Source organism: Petromyzon marinus, chromosome 10 (genome assembly GCF_048934315.1).
Source record: "Petromyzon marinus isolate PM22_M1 ecotype Great Lakes invasive population chromosome 10, UKy_Petmar_22M1.pri1.0, whole genome shotgun sequence".
NCBI lineage: Eukaryota > Metazoa > Chordata > Hyperoartia > Petromyzontiformes > Petromyzontidae > Petromyzon > Petromyzon marinus.
Genome location: NC_133676.1, coordinates 7,906,646 through 7,923,988, shown reverse-complemented (window position 1 = coordinate 7,923,988; position 17,343 = coordinate 7,906,646). Strand labels below are relative to the sequence as shown.

Below are 17,343 nucleotides of genomic sequence, written 5' to 3'. Positions count from 1 at the left end.
ATTACTGCGCTCATTCTCTTCTTTGCTGCCTGGATCGTTCCACACCATACACAGCCTCCCCCAAGGCAATCTTGATTAAAAGTGCCTTGTGTCACCCTGATACTGATCTGTCGGATAATTTTCTCCATGTTTCTTCTGCTTGTGATGACTAATAAACACGTAATTTGAACGCATGTACGTATGAGGAATTGGCAGCCTAGATGGATGTATTTTACAAAATCTTTAATTAATAACTGAAAGTGAAATATTTCGGCATTGAACTTTATATATAAAAAAATACTCCGCAGTGCTTGATAATTTGCACAAAAGTAATTCAAAATACAAACATAATTTACGTTATTACATTTTTTACATTCTATGATTTAAATAAGCATACTCCCATAATCTTTTAAAGTTTGAACCTTCATTTTTCATTACATTTACAAGGCTTTTGTAGTTTGTGTCTAATGGACATGTTAAATCTATGCTGCTGAGCAAGCCCACACATCTCCCAGAGCCAAGTGAATGAATAAATAAATCACAGAGATCACCATCAAGTAACATTCAGAGCAAATGTTATAAAAAAGCTACCCATCCGCTGTGCTTTGGCAGAATGCTGGCCAGGGCGAAATGTCAGGGCTGATGAATGAACATTGCAGGAAATAATATACAACCATCAGCAAGTGGCTGCTGTAACAGTATTCCTTGCGAGAGTAGCATAGCACTGATATCCATCACTAAATTACAAAAAGCAATTCTCTAAGCAATTTGTCATAGCCTTGTTTACACAAAATGATCTACTATCGTGTAGGGAGCATGTGCTGAATACCTTTTTTTCCTCTCCGATCTTAAATAAATCACCTCAGTAGGCAGGTAACGTTTCTTTTTGCTTCACTGAATGAATTTACAGATCATATTACCATAGTCACTTGGAATTCATGTATGGCTTCTCTACATAAACAGCACTTGTAATGCATTCTTTTCCTGAAATCTAGGTGTATATATTTTTGTATCTGTCTTGCCACGGGAAAACATAACTAGAGACAACTTTTTACCTGAGTAACAGAAACGACATTGTGCTTCATGTGACACAATATGGGATTTAGAGGAAAAGTTGATAGTGCACATAACCAGTTTGCATAGTTTCCTATTTGATTTGAAATCTATATGTCCATGATAAAGTTTTGGGTTAAATCGCGTAAATGTGTCGTACACCCACTTCCACCCGACATGTAGGTGAACGCCTACGTGTTAAATGTATTAATAATGTCCTTTTTTAACAAGCAAAATGTTAGTCCTCATTGATATTGTTATTGGAGTTTAACGCCTAATTTGTATTGATTGTATAATAGATCAAATATTAATCTCATTATAAAATAATCTTTCTGACTTGCTAACACGAAGAGACTGGTAGCATTTTAAAAAATGTGAAATTTTAGAATTTATATCCACGCTGTCCCCTGCCTTACCATTCCACGATGGACCCAATTTAATGTCACTCCTACCTCAGTGGATTTACATGAAATTACATTCCTCCTTCAATCAGATAAAATATTTTATTTTTTTCGTAAATAATTGCAATGATGGTGCATTAATATGGGCAGTTCAGGTTTTTTTTACAATTACAACATAGTGAACAGCTCGTGATGACTTACTGAGTTAGTGTGCACAAGGCTCATTGTTGCTCACAAACTTCACGTAATGTAAAGTGAAAATTGAAGAGCTGCTACATCGTTCACAAAAGTAGATTGCCCTGCCAAATTTCAAAAATACACACAGCCCTATCTTTATGTGCATACACACAGCCATATATTTATGTGCATACACACAGCCCTATCTTTATGTGCATACACACAGCCCTATCTTTAATGTACATACACACAGCCCAAGTCTCCCTTGGGAATGGGGTTTTCATCTCGTGCAGAGTAAAGGGTATTCAGTTAACTTGAAGTAAAGAAGGCAGCATTAAAATGTGAAAAACTTCTGAAAGTGTGGCAGAAGTAAAACACCCTGCAACTGTATACATTAGCAGGCAGGCTAAATGGCACATGTCTGTGTCTCTCTATGCCCCGCGACTATATAACCCCTCGTCACAGCCATCTCTGAGACACACTTAAGCGTTTGTGCTTTCGCTACATTGTCCCCACCTGAAGAAGGACACTTGTGTTGTGCCCGAAACGTCGTGATTTGATTTCGTTTTCAATTATTTTATTAAATTTTTACCTACGTGACTTTGCCGAAAAAACCAAAGAGTATGAATCCTTGCAGTCACGAAAGCTTCAAATCTAGAATTGCTGTGCCGAGTTTGCTCTCTTGTTTCAAGGTGATCCTGGTGGAGACATCCAGAACCGTAACTCCACACCTCTCCCTCTTCTTCAGTGCTGATTGATCATCAGAGATGTTTCCTATACCCCTCCAGCATTCCCAAAGTTGGAGCACTGGCCATAAAGAAGTTACAGTGAGAGCAATTGTTGAGAGACTGCTGCGGTGATACCTCCACTGAGACATTTAGAGAGGGGATGAACAAGAAAAAGCAATCCAATTGAAAAATATCCTGTGTCTTTTAATATTCCTTTGTATTTTGGGTTGGGTGTATGCCCTCTCTCATCAACACTCCACACTTATTTTAGAATAACTCCATGGGCTTTTCCGTGCCATACAAAAACACCATTTATTTAGGAGCACAGACAACCTTTGAGTCAGCTCACTCTTCCAAAAAAACCTTGGGCATCAGAATAGTAGGAATGCGAACTTTTCAAGATGACTGAGCCCATTCTCAAGATGTAATTGGTGCAGATTTTTCAGATAAAAAGTATTTACAGCATGCCAAACAATACTCCCATTTAATATCCCTCCAGCACAAAACGAAACTGTCACCATTATATTCATCATCTTCTTGGGGTGCTCAATTATACATTGGCAAAGCACAGCGCGTTTCTTCCTTGAGCTATTTTTGGTTTGCGTACTTGCAATTCAAAAATCTTTCCATTCATATATTTGTAGCTCGTTTGCTTTAGAAAATGTTTTTGTCTACAGCCCTTTGGAAGGAAGCAGAAAAGCGTTGCGTTCATTTTGGAAGATTTACTCATATCCACAAGGTGCAGTGCCCACATCATGGTATTCTTCGAACTGGAAATATACCAGTCGCCTAACCAAGATTAGAGATGGCGTTCGTATTACAGTTTTGTAATGATCAAAGTTAACAATGTTTACATTCTAATATAAATGTTATACGTCAGTACATACATGGCAGATCATAAAACTAGCAAGCGCTCGAGCAGTCTAACAGTGGCATAATCTAAAGCGATTCAATGTGTCTTACTGTCGTGATGCACTCGTGTCTGAGATGGGACCCTTGTGAACCAAAACAGGATCCCAATTGCCCTGCATCTCGAGCAGGCTGTTGCATATAGTCACACAGGAATCAGAAGGGCTCGGATGCCAGCAGAACTAAATGCATGGAGCGGGAGAGAAAGCCTGCGTATATCTGGTTGGGTGATGCATTGCAACGTCGATGCAGGAAAGAGGACAGGTGAAAAAGGCACGTTGTTCCAAAGGCCATCAACGCGTGGGTCAATATGCGTGGCATGTCACCGAAAGTGAATTAAATATGCTTCCCAAGCCACCTTCGATTGCACAATTGCAGCACCCGCGCTCAGACCCTGACATTTCACCGCCTCGACAGGACGCGGCGATGTTGACTTGACATCGCCTTGCACGTGTTATCTCCCTCCAGTGCCAAGGATGTTAAAGTGAGCATTGTAAAGCCTGGTCATGGCTCATCGCTGCAGGGGGTCCCCTCACTAGATGGCAGCTGACAGCAGGAGAGCATGTGAGCTCATTAGGAGGAACGGCGCAATTGATAATTAAAGACTTTTGACACACTGTTCTCCAATTATGGTGACAATGCAGTCACTGATTCCGTGCTAATTTGCAGAGAGTGAGCCTTCAGAAATGATGCAGCTCTACAAAATTAATAGGAAAAAAAAATGTTAACGCTACTATCAATCACAACTTACTTCATGCAGCAATCAGCACGGGACCATATGCGCATGTGTGCATTAATGAACAATTCATGCAACTCGAAGGGCTGATAATAAACAGTGTGAACCCATTCTCTCCAGTGGCCTTTTAGATAATGGTCCCATTAAACATGCTATGCTAAGACCTGATACTGACAACCACAAATCGCAAGTCCATCAGATATATGCACATACACACTCATATGCTAAAGCAATAAAAAGCTTAAGGTCACATTTAACGACACGCGATGCTGAAAAGAGTAAAGAACTTTTGAGTCCAAACTATTAAGCTATCGGCTAATGCGTGCGTCTATATGGAAATTAATGGCCCGGTGAATTATTTACTCCGTCAGAAAGTGCGAGCTGCAATGGGCCGCCGAAATGAAAAGTCCACCGCTAGTGCGACGGTTCAGGTTTGTGTCCCTGTGCCACACGGCTGCTGCCGCCGTCATCAGCAGCCAGCTCGTCGATGGCGTGGGAGGCTTCAGTTAATTAGATGGGACTGGGTGCGACTCTGCTGATTCCATCTGCTCTTGCACTGCTGCTGCTGCGCTTGCGGTGTGTGGCAACGCTTGAAGGTCAAACTGCCTGATGGTGGGTTTGAAAAAGAAATAAATGTAGAACGCCGACATGACAGAAACTTCATCAAAACACAGGCCAACGGAAAACAAACGTCAGGTTTTTTTTTTTAACCTGCAGCTAAATGCGGTGCTCTCAACAGCCCCGGAGTACGTTGTTGGAAGAAACGCGTGTAAATCTGACCCGCAAAATTGAAACAACAAAGCGGTGGGACGTGGGCGGTGGGTCACGTGGGTGGGAGTTTCAGTTCAACTTGGATTTACTTGACAGCTCCTATAATATCCAGACTGTAGGAGTCAGCTTGGGATTTTTTTTCTACGTTCAATATTTTACTTGCCGACGGTCGTCAATGCAAACAGGACCACGTCGTCCGAAGATTGCCATTATTACCCATGGGGGTTTCCCTTATCAGCTGGGAATCTCTGGCAGATGTCATCTCCTTCTGTTGGAAGCCACCTTCACAGGCGGCAGAATGGGCTCCCTTCTGGCTTTAATTACAGCTCGTGTCCGTGTCATCTATATATATAAAAGGGAATCTATATATATAAAAGGGAAATTTGTGAATATGTGTGTCTGTTCAAAATGTTTAGCGTACTTCCCGACATGCAACTGTACACCATGCAAAAATTAAAAAAATAGACCTTTGTATATATATTTGGGGGGGGGGGCGCAATAATGCATATATTTTGCACGGCAAGTGAGCTGTGACGTCACCTCTGTCATGTCACCCGCATGCGGAATCGTAACGGAGTGTGCCTGCTGACGTCACGCACCCCCCCCAACCCTCCACGAGTACAGTGCCATACAAATGTGTTGCAGGTCTAAGGCGTTCTTTGGCGCAGCATTACTTTATTATTTCAGTCGTTTACTGCCGTACGCACCCTGAAAGTTGTGTGTGTCTGCAGCAAGCGCGTGTATGTGTACCTATGGACGCGTGCGTGTGTGTGTGGGGGAGCGGTAGTGTAGTGGTTAGCGTGCTGTCTGTGTGTCTGTGTCTGTGTGGGGGGAGCGGTAGTGTAGTGGTTAGCGTGCTGTCTGTGTGTCTGTGTGGGGGGAGCGGTAGTGTAGTGGTTAGCGCGCTGCGCTACGAACCCGGCTACCCGAGTTCGAGTCCCGCTCATGGCCAACACCGGTGACGATTATCTGAACCGGTCCTGGGTCCTCCCGTTGGTCGACTCAGCCTCAAACGAGTAACTGGTGTGGTGTGTGAACATCGCCACTGGGGGGATAAAGGCGGACCGGGCGTGGTGAATCCAAGTCCCGGGCGAAGTGGGTGGTAAAGCGAGTATAGAATATATGCCGATGAGGAAAAAAACGCACCTGTCAAACACACGCAGGGAACATTTTCACTCCATCGTCGAATTTACGAAGCGAGGGTTAGACTTGTTACATTTTGCCGCTGGTTGTGAAACACAGACACGCTTTTTAGGGCCTCCTGTTGGAGTGTCACACAGACACCTTTTAATAGTTGCGGTGGGCCAGTCGTTTGCTCACAGAAAACCTTGGACAACAGTGTCCACAGGAGGGCATCATCCTCCCCATTGAACACATCTATTGGTTAAAAAAAACAATGCTCCCGTTTTGATTTAAAGCTTTCGTGACTGCAGTAATTCATATTCTTAGTTTTTTCGGTAAAGTCACGTTGAAGAGAAACAACAAAATAACAAAATATATATAAAACAATAAAAAATTCTCACGACGTTTCGACCATAACTCAAACGGTCATCATCAGGTGTGTCGGTTTGCATAAATTTATTTTTAAACGGCACATTTATTTATAAAAAAAAACGTTGGCGTCACGCGCAGCGATTGGCAGTTTGCCCAGGACTAGTCCATCTATTTTTTTCTTGAAAAGAGGAGGGGGGAGACGAAATTTTTTATAATGTATGCTGTCTGAAAGCCACTGTAAGCGTGAACAATCAATCAAGAACTGAAATGATTTATCAAATCTTTCCAATGATTGCTAAGATAGAATCCATCTTCTCGGTTGAAATTGTCTCTGTGCTTGTATATGTGGATAGCCTCATGAACGAATCTCTCATGGAAGCCAGATGGCTTACAAAGAACCTCCGTCTTGGAAAAGTCAATGGCATGTGAGCCTACTGAATTAGAACAATGATCTGCTACGGCCGAGGTGTTGGTCCTACCGTGTTTAAGGTCTGCTTTATGTTCACGAATGCGGTCCGAGACATGGCGTTTGGTTTCTCCAATGTAACTACTACCACAGAGGCAACTTAGTTTGTAGACACCAGGGTCCGTTTCAACACATTACATAAAATCCGTGATCTGGTTCCGTCTGTAAAAGATGTGATTCCGGACATACAATACCCTGGTGTATTGTATGTCCGGGGGGGCTACCGTCCCCCGCCATCACCGAATTGTCGGAGCCGTTGCTCCCCGACTCCCCCGTTCCATTCATATCGCTACCCCCCGGTTGTTCTGTGGGGTTCGGGTTAGCGACCTCCACTTCCTCACCCCCCGGGGCTCCTGACTTCGTTGCTGACCGCGTAGGCATGGCTCAATTAGCGGGGTGGTACGCTTTACGCTTGCGGCGCGCTACGCTGTTCAGTGGCGGCGTGCCGCGGGGAGCGCGCTCGCAAGTAAAAACCCCGTCCCGCACGTGAACAAACAGGTGTGGCGCGCCGACGCGCGTTTCCCTCACACCCACGCTCCACGCGCTCCGGCAATAACAAACACGACGCTACCTCCTGCCCAGCCCCGTACACCAATCGCACGCGAGGGGGTTGGGCTCGAGGGGTGGGAGGGCAGGGCGTTTGCCGTGCGCGCGCTGCTGATTGGAGAGGGTCGCTTCGCTCCAATTTAAAGGGCCCGTTTAAACAGCCGCGCGAATACGCGCACGCTAGGCGCTTAGCTCGCTACCTCGCTATTAGACAATCGCGCAGGCGCGTGACCGCAACACAGTCACACCGGCATGCGAGCGCTAAGCCCTACTGTAAGCGATTGCACAGGTACGCGAGCGTTGGACACCACTGAAAATAGTCGTGTAGGCACGCGCGCGCTGAACACCACCGAAAATGGCCACGTATGCACGCGCGCTGAACAATACTGTAAACACTCGTACAGGTACGCGAACACCAAGCGCGCTCTACCCTCCTCTTCACGCTTCCAAAGACCACACGACATGGTGTATTCCCCGGCTAGTTATTTTATTTACCGCGAGTAACCCGTTAAGCTACGCGTAATTGTGTGGGTCAGTGGGTGCCAGCCTATTCTCCCTGGGATCCTAGACTGAATTTACTCTGCCTGACGCTCCGCTCTCCACTTTCGATTAAGTCACTCAATACTCACTTCTCTCTCACTTGCGCTTACTTCCACTCTGCTGCGCTGAACGCTGTAGAAGGACGAGGCTGTGGGTCGTCTCCGTAGAGGGCTGAGCCTGGCTGCGCTGGAGTTCGTCACATGGACGTCTCGAACGGCTGACTCTCCTGCTCCGAGGATCGCGATGATTTGAAGAAGAAGTTTTTTTGCTACCCTAAACCTCCGCCTTTTTATCCACCCTAAAGGCATTCCGTTGCTCTGGCGCCTGCCCACCCGTGCTCCTTCATATTCAGATCCGTGACCTTACCTGGAACAATAGGCATTCAGATGCTTCCGCACCCGTGCCTGCCCTGTCCATTCAGAGGCTGAGTTATTCTTGTCTCATTGTTATTGAGTCCCTAATTCCATCTATAATAAAGGTGTACCGCTGTTCTCACACCCCGGGCCGCCCTGCCCATTCAGATGTCAGAATGCTCCTGTCTCATTGTTATTGGAGTCCCTAATTCCATCTATAATAAAGGCATACCGCTGTTCTCACACCCCGAGCCGCCCTGCCCATTCAGATGTCGGAATGCTCCTGTCTCATTGTTATTGGGGTCTCTAATTCTACCTATGACATAGGCGTACCGCCGTTCCCACGCCCTGTGCCGTGTGTGCGTGATTTCATCTGCGGTGGCTCTGCGGCCTCCGCCGTGACCACGTAATTTTAATATTAGGTCTCGGCGCTGCGGTGCGCGTCAGCTACGGGGGGAGATCGCCCAATTTCCCGGCCGCAGGAAACCATGAAGCTTGATCCCATTAGGGGCTTCTGGATAAAAACCTGTCGGCCAGGTGACCTCCCTTCCCGGCTCTACGTGGGGTGTGTGTGCGTTCGTGCGGGGGGGGGGGGGGGGGGCGGCGAGGCACGCCGCGTCGGCGTTGTCACCCCCCGGTGGTGGTGTCACGGCGGTGGGTACGGTCCCCGACGGAGCTGCTCCGCCACGGTGGCACCACACTCTGGATAATTAATTAGATTAACGTGTGTGTGTGTGAAAAAATCCATGTATTTAGATTAACATGTTGCAGCCATTAGCTGCCGCTACATTCACCATATCTAATGCTGCTCCGGTGAAATGGTTAGCACAGTGGACTTCAACTTCCCGGTTCGATCTCTCGTCGTGGCAGTTGAGCAATTGTGCACGTTTCTTCAATCCCCACCTCTGTCCACCCTGCAGTATAAATACGTAGAGCGCAGTTGGTTGATCGGCAGGTCGCGTGCGGTGTGGTAAAGTGTGGGTATTTCCACTTCTACAAAGATGTCTGGCCCTCGTGGAAGTGTAAGCCAAATATTGTGTAACGAGGGTATCTTAGAACTCTGTCTAGAGACCTCCTGCCGCCTGCTGGCATTGGGGTGAGCAAGCAATTGTGGGTTCATCATCACCCTTGCAGACATTTATTTGTGCTACATTGATACCCGTTTTTTAAAAACCCCCATCAAATTGCATCAGAATAATGTATCACTTTGAATTGCAGCACCCACTACAGTTGTGTTTGTTGTGTTCTTCAGGATGGGATTGCTGTCTATGGCACGTGTGCTCCTCCCCGAGGGGTGGGGTGAGGGCGGAGGGGGGTCTCTACTCGGGATGGTCGGCTCACTCGAAAGGCGACAGCAGAGAACAGGGCTCAATGATTGTTCATTTTATTGAGCCAGAGAACAGCGTGAGAGCATCACTACAACACGGGTGGCAGGGGTACAGCAGATAAGAACGTATAAATTATACGTGTACATGGGGTGGTGTCCGAAGCAAATTGTTATATAACCAACAAAAAACACCCCTACCTTAGACGCGAGACGCAAACCTTCCATCTGCACACAAGTAACAACGAAGCTACATTTTGGCTACGCAAACTAAAATGTCAACGTTTTCTTCAGTCAACAATCCAACGAGCAAAAATGTTTTAAAAACGGGGGAGACGAAAGATCTGCCCCTAAATGTTATAGCACAGCCACCAACAGTTCGCGAGTGTGAGTTTCTTTACCTTCATCTCGCGGGGGGCTCCATCGTTTTACGGCGAAGATGTCAATGTTCACAAGGATGTCAATGATTACCAGCCGCATAAATGTCACCGCAGTAGAGTTTCTATTTACAGTGCGCAGTTGGTATCGACGTGAAAATAACTTCACAGTCGAAATAGTTACTCCACTGGCCAGTTTGTGAAATCCACCACAAAGGCCGCGTCAATCTCACCATGGTGGGAGTCCATCCTTGAGCCTTACACAACGCCCGACGTCTTGATTCAACATTCAATTAAAAATAATCCACACATATATACAGAATCCAACCTCAGTCTAAACGGGCTGCCAGTTGTTCATTAGTACTGCACTCGGGCGCAGTGATGCTAATATATTTGAAATAAATAGGCATTTCCTTTATTGTATGTAATATACAAATATGCATATATATGACTTACAGCGGAATATTTGTATTAAATTTTACTGAATGTATGGCATGCTATAAATACAATGTTATGTTTGCAGTATTACTATAAAATAAAATGAGCATGATAATACTGTAATATTGAATATAATTTCTAACATAAAGTGATATGAGCCATTACAAAGTACTTTTGATACTCCTCATTTCACCATGCAAATCAGAGCATACTGAAAACAATGCGCAGCTTCACCCCATTAGATCGAGAATGACGTTTGTATTTATGAACACATTTATGTAATTTTTAATTTAGCAAGTGGCTACAATGGTTCCTTAGCAAACAAAGCACTATCTCCGCGATAAAACACCTTGCTGTTGGAAACAATGAAGGAGGCATGGCTTGACTGGGCCCCTTTCACACGATGAAGACTCAACACTGCCCTGATTGTACTGGCAAAAATGAACATGCTGAAAACATTGGTATTCCTAGCAGCTCTCAAGAGACAACACACAGAGAGAGCATACGCTGGAGAGGGAATCTCTCAGATAAATACGCATATGAACATTGTCAACCTTCGACCCCCCCAACCCCACGTTTTAATAAACGTTAGGTAATGGTGTCACATTCGTTGGTGGCGCCACGGTGGTGAGATTGTTAACTACCTCGTCTGTTATGCAGGAGGCCATGCGTTCGACCAAGGCCCCGACGCCTGTATATTTGGAGTTTGCATGTTCTCTCCGTGGTCGTGTGGATTTTTTTTCAGGTCCTCTGGTTTTCCCCTCCAAATTTAGAAACATGCGTTTAGAGTATTTGGCTGCTATACATTTCCACACGATAACTCACTTCGTTGAGCTATCATTTGTGGCCAGGACGCTTCGAAAAAAGAGCTATATAGTTCAATGGGCCTAACCTGGTAAAATAAAAAATAGTTTAGTTTACAGTGAGGGAAAAAAGTATTTGATCCCCTGCTGATTTTGTACATTTGCCCACTGACAAAAATGATCAGTCTATAATTTTAATGGTAGCTTTATTTGAACAGTGAGAGACAGAATAACAACAAAATCCAGAAAAACGCATGTCAAAAATGTTATAAATTGATTTGCATTGTAATGAGGGAAATAAGTATTTGACCCCTCTGCAAAACATGACTTAGTACTTGGTGGCAAAACCCTTGTTGGCAATCACAGAGGTCAGACGTTTCTTGCAGTTGGCCACCAGGTTTGCACACATCTCAGGAGAGATTTTGTCCCACTCCTCTTTGCAGATCTTCTCCAAGTCATTAAGGTTTCGAGGCTGGCGTTTGTCAACTCGAACCTTCAGCTCCCTCCACAGATTTTCTATGGGATTAAGGTCTGGAGACTGGCTAGGCCACTCCAGGACCTTAATGTGCTTCTTCTTGAGCCACTCCTTTGTTGCCTTGGCCGTGTGTTTTGGGTCATTGTCATGCTGGAATACCCATCCACGACCCATTTTCAATGCCCTGGCTGAGGGAAGGAGGTTCTCACCCAAGATTTGATGGTACATGGCCCCGTCCATCGTCCATTTGATGCGGTGAAGTTGTCCTGTCCCCTTAGCAGAAAAACACCCCCAAAGCATAATGTTTCCACCTCCATGTTTGACGGTGGGGATTGTGTTCTTGGGGTCATAGGCAGCATTGCTCCTCCTCCAAACACGGCGAGTTGAGTTGATGCCAAAGAGCTCCATTTTGGTCTCATCTGACCACAACACTTTCACCCAGTTGTCCTCTGAATCATTCAGATGTTCATTGGCAAACTTCAGACGGGCATGTATATGTGCTTTCTTGAGCATGGGGGACCTTGCGGGCGCTGCAGCATTTCAGTCCTTCACGGCGTAGTGTGTTACCAATTGTTTTCTTGGTGACTATGGTCCCAGCTGCCTTGAGATCATTGACAGGATCCTCCCGTGTGGTTCTGGGCTGATTCCTCACCGTTCTCATGATCATTGCAACTCCACAAGGTGAGATCTTGCATGGAGCCACAGGCCAAGGGAGACTGGCAGTTCTTTTGTGTTTCTTCCATTTGCGAATAATCGCACCAACTGTTGTCACCTTCTCACCAAGCTGCTTGGCAATGGTCTTGTAGCCCATTCCAGCCTTGTGTAGGTCTACAATCTTGTCCCTGATATCCTTGGAGAACTCTTTGGTCTTGGCCATGGTGGAGAGTTTGGAATCTGATTGATTGATTGCTTCTGTGGACAGGTGTCTTTTATACAGGTAACACGCTGAGATTAGGCACACTCCCTTTAAGAGTGTGCTCCTAATCCCAGCTCGTTACCTGTATAAAAGACACCTGGGAGCTAGAAATCTTTCTGATTGAGAGGGGGTCAATTACTTATTTCCCTCATTAAAATGCAAATCAATTTAAACATTTTTGACATGCGTTTTTCTGGATTTTTGTTGTTGCTATTCTGTCTCTCACTGTTCAAATAAACCTACCATTAAAATAATACACTGATCATTTCTTTGTCAGTGGGCAAACGTACAAAATCAGCAGGGGATCAAATACTTTTTCCCCTCACTGTATAGTTTTAATTTAGGTGGTGAAAAATCAGCTCTTGAGAAACTGCATCTCAATGTCAAGGTATTTAACTGTCTGTATGAAAAATATCTATGATAAATTAAATGTTTAGTTTCCCATGCAGTGATATAGTTTTTCTGCATTATTTGCACCTGAAATATTTCGTTAGCATACTCCCCGGGCCCAATGTCAGTCCGCGATGAATACAGCTCAGGCTGTAAAGTTACATCGGCAAAATCTGGCGAAGATGGACATTTTCATTTTATTTTACAGTGGAATAACCCTGGTGCCCTCCACGTTAACAGTAAATCAGAGCAGTCAGCTCCACACGTTCTTTAAAATAACGTCACCGCACCGTGTCGTGTGCTACGTGGCAGATTCGAGCGCAGCACTCCTGCTGGCAATAGAAGTGAGGCTTTAGGAGAACTTCATGCGGTCAACATAAAAGTGACCAACGTAACATGAGCCTGCTTTACTTGTTAAAAAAAGAAAGATTTGAGCTAAAACCTCGATGAAAAGCCTCCTCAAAAGTTTAATGCTGTGCTAAACGTCCACCTAGAAATGTTTGAATAGCTCCAGCTTAAACATTTGCAAATGTTGGCTCAAATGTAATTGATTTTCATACAAATTTTGTTCGTAATTGATGCACCTGCAAATAAGATTCACATTTTATATTTAATTCCGCATGCATAAATGACATTTTAATTGACTTAATGATACAAATTAGATCCACATGGCCACTTATGTTTTTTGTGACCACAATGCTACACAGCGCACTGCATAATATGTATACACTGTACAAAACATGCTTAAATTAAGCCACGTCAGTTCTTGACATCAATTTTGGTAGCCAAAAAGATACGTTAATAAAGCATTATTAAGTATGTTGCTAGTACTGTACTTAACACTTGTATTTGTCAGAAATGGCAAACACTATTTAAGCAGTACACAGAGAATCACATGTAATATACAATTTACCTACAAGTTCAACGACTTGTACGCTTACATAATTAGCGAGCTATGGAAGCGAGGAAAGGGAGGTGTGGTGACTAATGGTATGCTGTGTTTCATCAGCATGATTACTCTCAGTGTTACTTTCTCTTTCTCGTGACAATAGACTTACATTGTTGCTGCTACTTCTTTGGAATAAATGAGCTGTGTTAAAGATTAAAAAAATGAATACGGCCCAGATTTAAGCTACAGGAGTAATATGTTCTCATATTATACTCATTATATCTCCACATTCTCATGTCCTGGTTTCCCAGCCTCATGTAATTACAGTCATTAATGTGCACTTATAATGGTGGATTTAGGTGGGAAACATATCAGTATGATATTTTACAGCGGCCGATTCTCTGCACCATTCTAAATCTACAAATCTTTTCCCTTCATATGTTTTAGTAATTTAAACAAAAAATACTTCACATGTTTCAGTGGAGACTAATTGTATGTGACATTTTAGCTTAAGAATGTATACTTTTTCTTCTTTGGTTCTTTCGGTAAAGTCACGTAGAATGAGAATAAAATAATAAATTGATAAAATAAAATAACACAATAATATTCTCACGACGTTTCGGCCACAACACAAGCGGCCTTCATCAGCGCTGTCCTACCAGACAGTCTCGCCCCCTTCACCTGATGAAGGCCGCTTGTGTTGTGGCCAAAACGTCGTGAGAATATTATTGTGTTATTTTATTTTATCAATTTATTATTTTATTCTCATTCTACGTGACTTTACCGAAAGAACCAAAGAAGATGAATCATTGCAGTCACGAAAGCTTTAAATCGAAATTTAATGTATACTTTGTTAACTTTTCAGAGTAAATCTCAATGGTATCCCTTCAAACAACAGCAATCTTTCATGCAAAAAAAAACATTACTCTGCTCTCTCACACATTTGAATGCGCTGCATACTTTGCGTAATTTAGTTCACAGCGGCTAAATAGTTAATATACAACAAAATATTATACAGTTAAAACAAGTTTAACGGGACATTTTCACAGCTTTCTTCAAAATAAAGGTGAGGCCATGTTACTTCGCGGCAAGATGGTTTCATCGGGGTTTTTTTTTTCTCTGCAAGTTGTTTCGCTGTACACTGCACGGCTCAAATCATGGCACACACATTTCACGAAATGCAAGGCAGACTTGAGCAAACCAGGGCCGATGCGACAATTCCATCGCGATTCAGGCCGGCGCCGGCGGTGGCGGCTCTGCCTTGGCACCCAAAAACATGAACCATGCAGCGACGAACAATCTTGGGATGCCCACGGATACAGCCGCATGGCCCGCAAGAGCCACCCCGAGGGTTCCCACCTGTCCTGGTTTAACCACGAACATGATTTTTCCGTCCAGAAAATAATCAGGACACGAATATCCCTCCCTGTATTTTGTCCGCAGCGTAATAATAGTTCTCCCCTCTCCTGGTATTCTAGATATTATTCTTACCGTTGATATATCTCGTTTTTTGTACCTTCCAGGTGGCAACCCTAGTCACACCCCCTCCCCTCCCCCTTGCCCATGTGTACATTGTGGGTAGGGAGCGACTCTCCATCGCCGTGCCGCTGGCTCGTTAAGAGACGTTGCTGTAATTAAGGATACGCCCGTGCCACGAAGATAGTTTGTGTTTTGTCTCACTGTGGAATGCACTGCAGAAGCGTACATTTGTGAGGCAGTGGTTACGATGTTTTTTTTTACACAACGGTGTCGCAGAAAATTACATAACGTTACGCGCAACAATTGAGAAGAAAGTGATACGTGTGCAAGTAAAATAGAAGGATGCGACTGTTATTAACATGTTTTTTCTTCGAAAAATTGAAACTATAAGCATTGCAAATAAATACAAAAATGAATGGCACACGAGTGCCATTTTCTTTTCACAAATTGTAAGATTTGCAAGAGGTACCACTTAAAATGTAATCTAATCAGCTTTGCAATCTTATGCTTGTGATAAGATATAAAAAAACAAATATAAGAGGATTACCTTGGCGAGAACTTCAATACATTGTATTTTTTGTTCAATGTCAAGTCTAACCAGGCAAAGTCCCTGCGGTTCAGTGAGATGACAGATGACGCATGGAGATTACTCACTCCGTACGCACGAGCGAGACTTGAGAAGACAATATGAGGTGCTGTTGACAAAAGATTGTCCTTGGCTAATTCAGCACGCAGGGAGGGCGGTCGGAGTGGTGGGGACATCATGCGCAGTGCCATGTTATGTTTTGTACAGAGCCACGGTGGTTGTTTGATCCTCGCAAGCTATGGGCAGAGTTGGAGTTTGTTGGAGTAGAAAACGACAAACGTCCCTTCAACGCTAACTGCGCACTTAACAGTAACGCAGCACGTTTGTGCTACTCCATACAGAATTAGTGGACTGTACCCAAATGCGAAAAAAATAAAATGGGGTAAACCTTTATCACCACGGGTTATCCTCTACAGAGGTGGCTTTCCGACATGGCACGTGGAACAGTGATGGTTTACGTGATTACAATTGGGGCAAACGTCAATTACATTTTTACACAGAATTTGCCCCCCCCCTCCACACTCCCCAACCACTCTGCCCTATATTCGCAGCAGCCACCGCTGAACATGGCCACATTGTGAACTTATAAAGCCTGTTGGCAGCCATTCATTTAAGCGACTTGCGGGCAGCCCGTTCCACCACACCGCCTGTGCTGCACCTCCCTCGCTTCTCCCGCTGTCTTCAGGCGCCAACCCCTCGCAGCATTTTACCCCCCACGCCCCACCAGGAGCTGTGCCAGCCACGCTCAGGTGGGGCGAGGCGGAGCGGGCGTCGGAGCGAGAGAGCGAGGCCCACGCCTAGCAGGTGAAGTCCTCGTAGCCGGGCCGGCCGCCGGCGTGGTGGTGCAAGGCGTGGTGCTGGTGGTGGTGGTGCGGAGGAGGCAGCATGCTGGCCGCGTAGCCGGCACTCTCACTGTGGCCACGCAGCGCCTCGCATGGGCCCTGTGCGGACAGGGGTGGGTGGCAAAGCGGGGACAACGTTATCACTTCGTAGGGTGTCGCCGCTGTGCTGCGTGGCTCGCCGCTGTGCTTTCGGGCTGTGCCGAGTGTTGTCCGGCATGATGTCTGACATTTCATTCCACGTGCTTGGAGCTCCTTCGGGAGCTGAGTTTTAAATTTCGATCCTCATGCTATTCTTTGTCAGAATGTTTTTTTTTAAAGACTGGAGGAACTTTCAGTTCCATCGAGAAGCTACCTTATCAGTTCGTGAAGATGCTCCGAACCTGCAGAGCATAACGTTGGACATCATGCCAAATATCCTGCGGCACAATCTAAAAAAAGACACGCAGTGAGAGCCGGTGGGCCCCGGGTGTGGTTGCAACTCCTGCATGCGCGATGGTTATGGCACTGTTTTTGGCACCATCTTCAAAGTGCCCTAATTGGCAAGGGATGCCTAGATAGAAACTGTAACTATTATTGCAACGTTGAGGAAATCAGAAATTCAAATTAAGACACTTTTGTAAAAGGCTAAGTTTGCATTGTAATTCAATGCATCTCATTGTAGATATGATGCA

At 44.8% G+C, this 17,343-nt stretch overlaps 1 protein-coding gene across 6 annotated transcripts in view; it reads right to left on the bottom strand.

The window, feature by feature from the left end:
• Positions 1-9,521: 9,521 nt before the first annotated feature.
• Positions 9,522-17,343, bottom strand: part of LOC116940995 (acid-sensing ion channel 1-like) — a 215,036-nt gene continuing 207,214 nt past the window's right edge. For all 6 annotated transcript variants that reach the window (XM_032951511.2, XM_032951510.2, XM_032951508.2 and 3 more), the window contains one exon: positions 9,522-16,771. In XM_032951511.2, the coding sequence (XP_032807402.1) occupies positions 16,628-16,771 (144 nt within the window). In that variant the 3' untranslated portion in view covers positions 9,522-16,627. The remainder of the gene's footprint in view (positions 16,772-17,343) is intronic.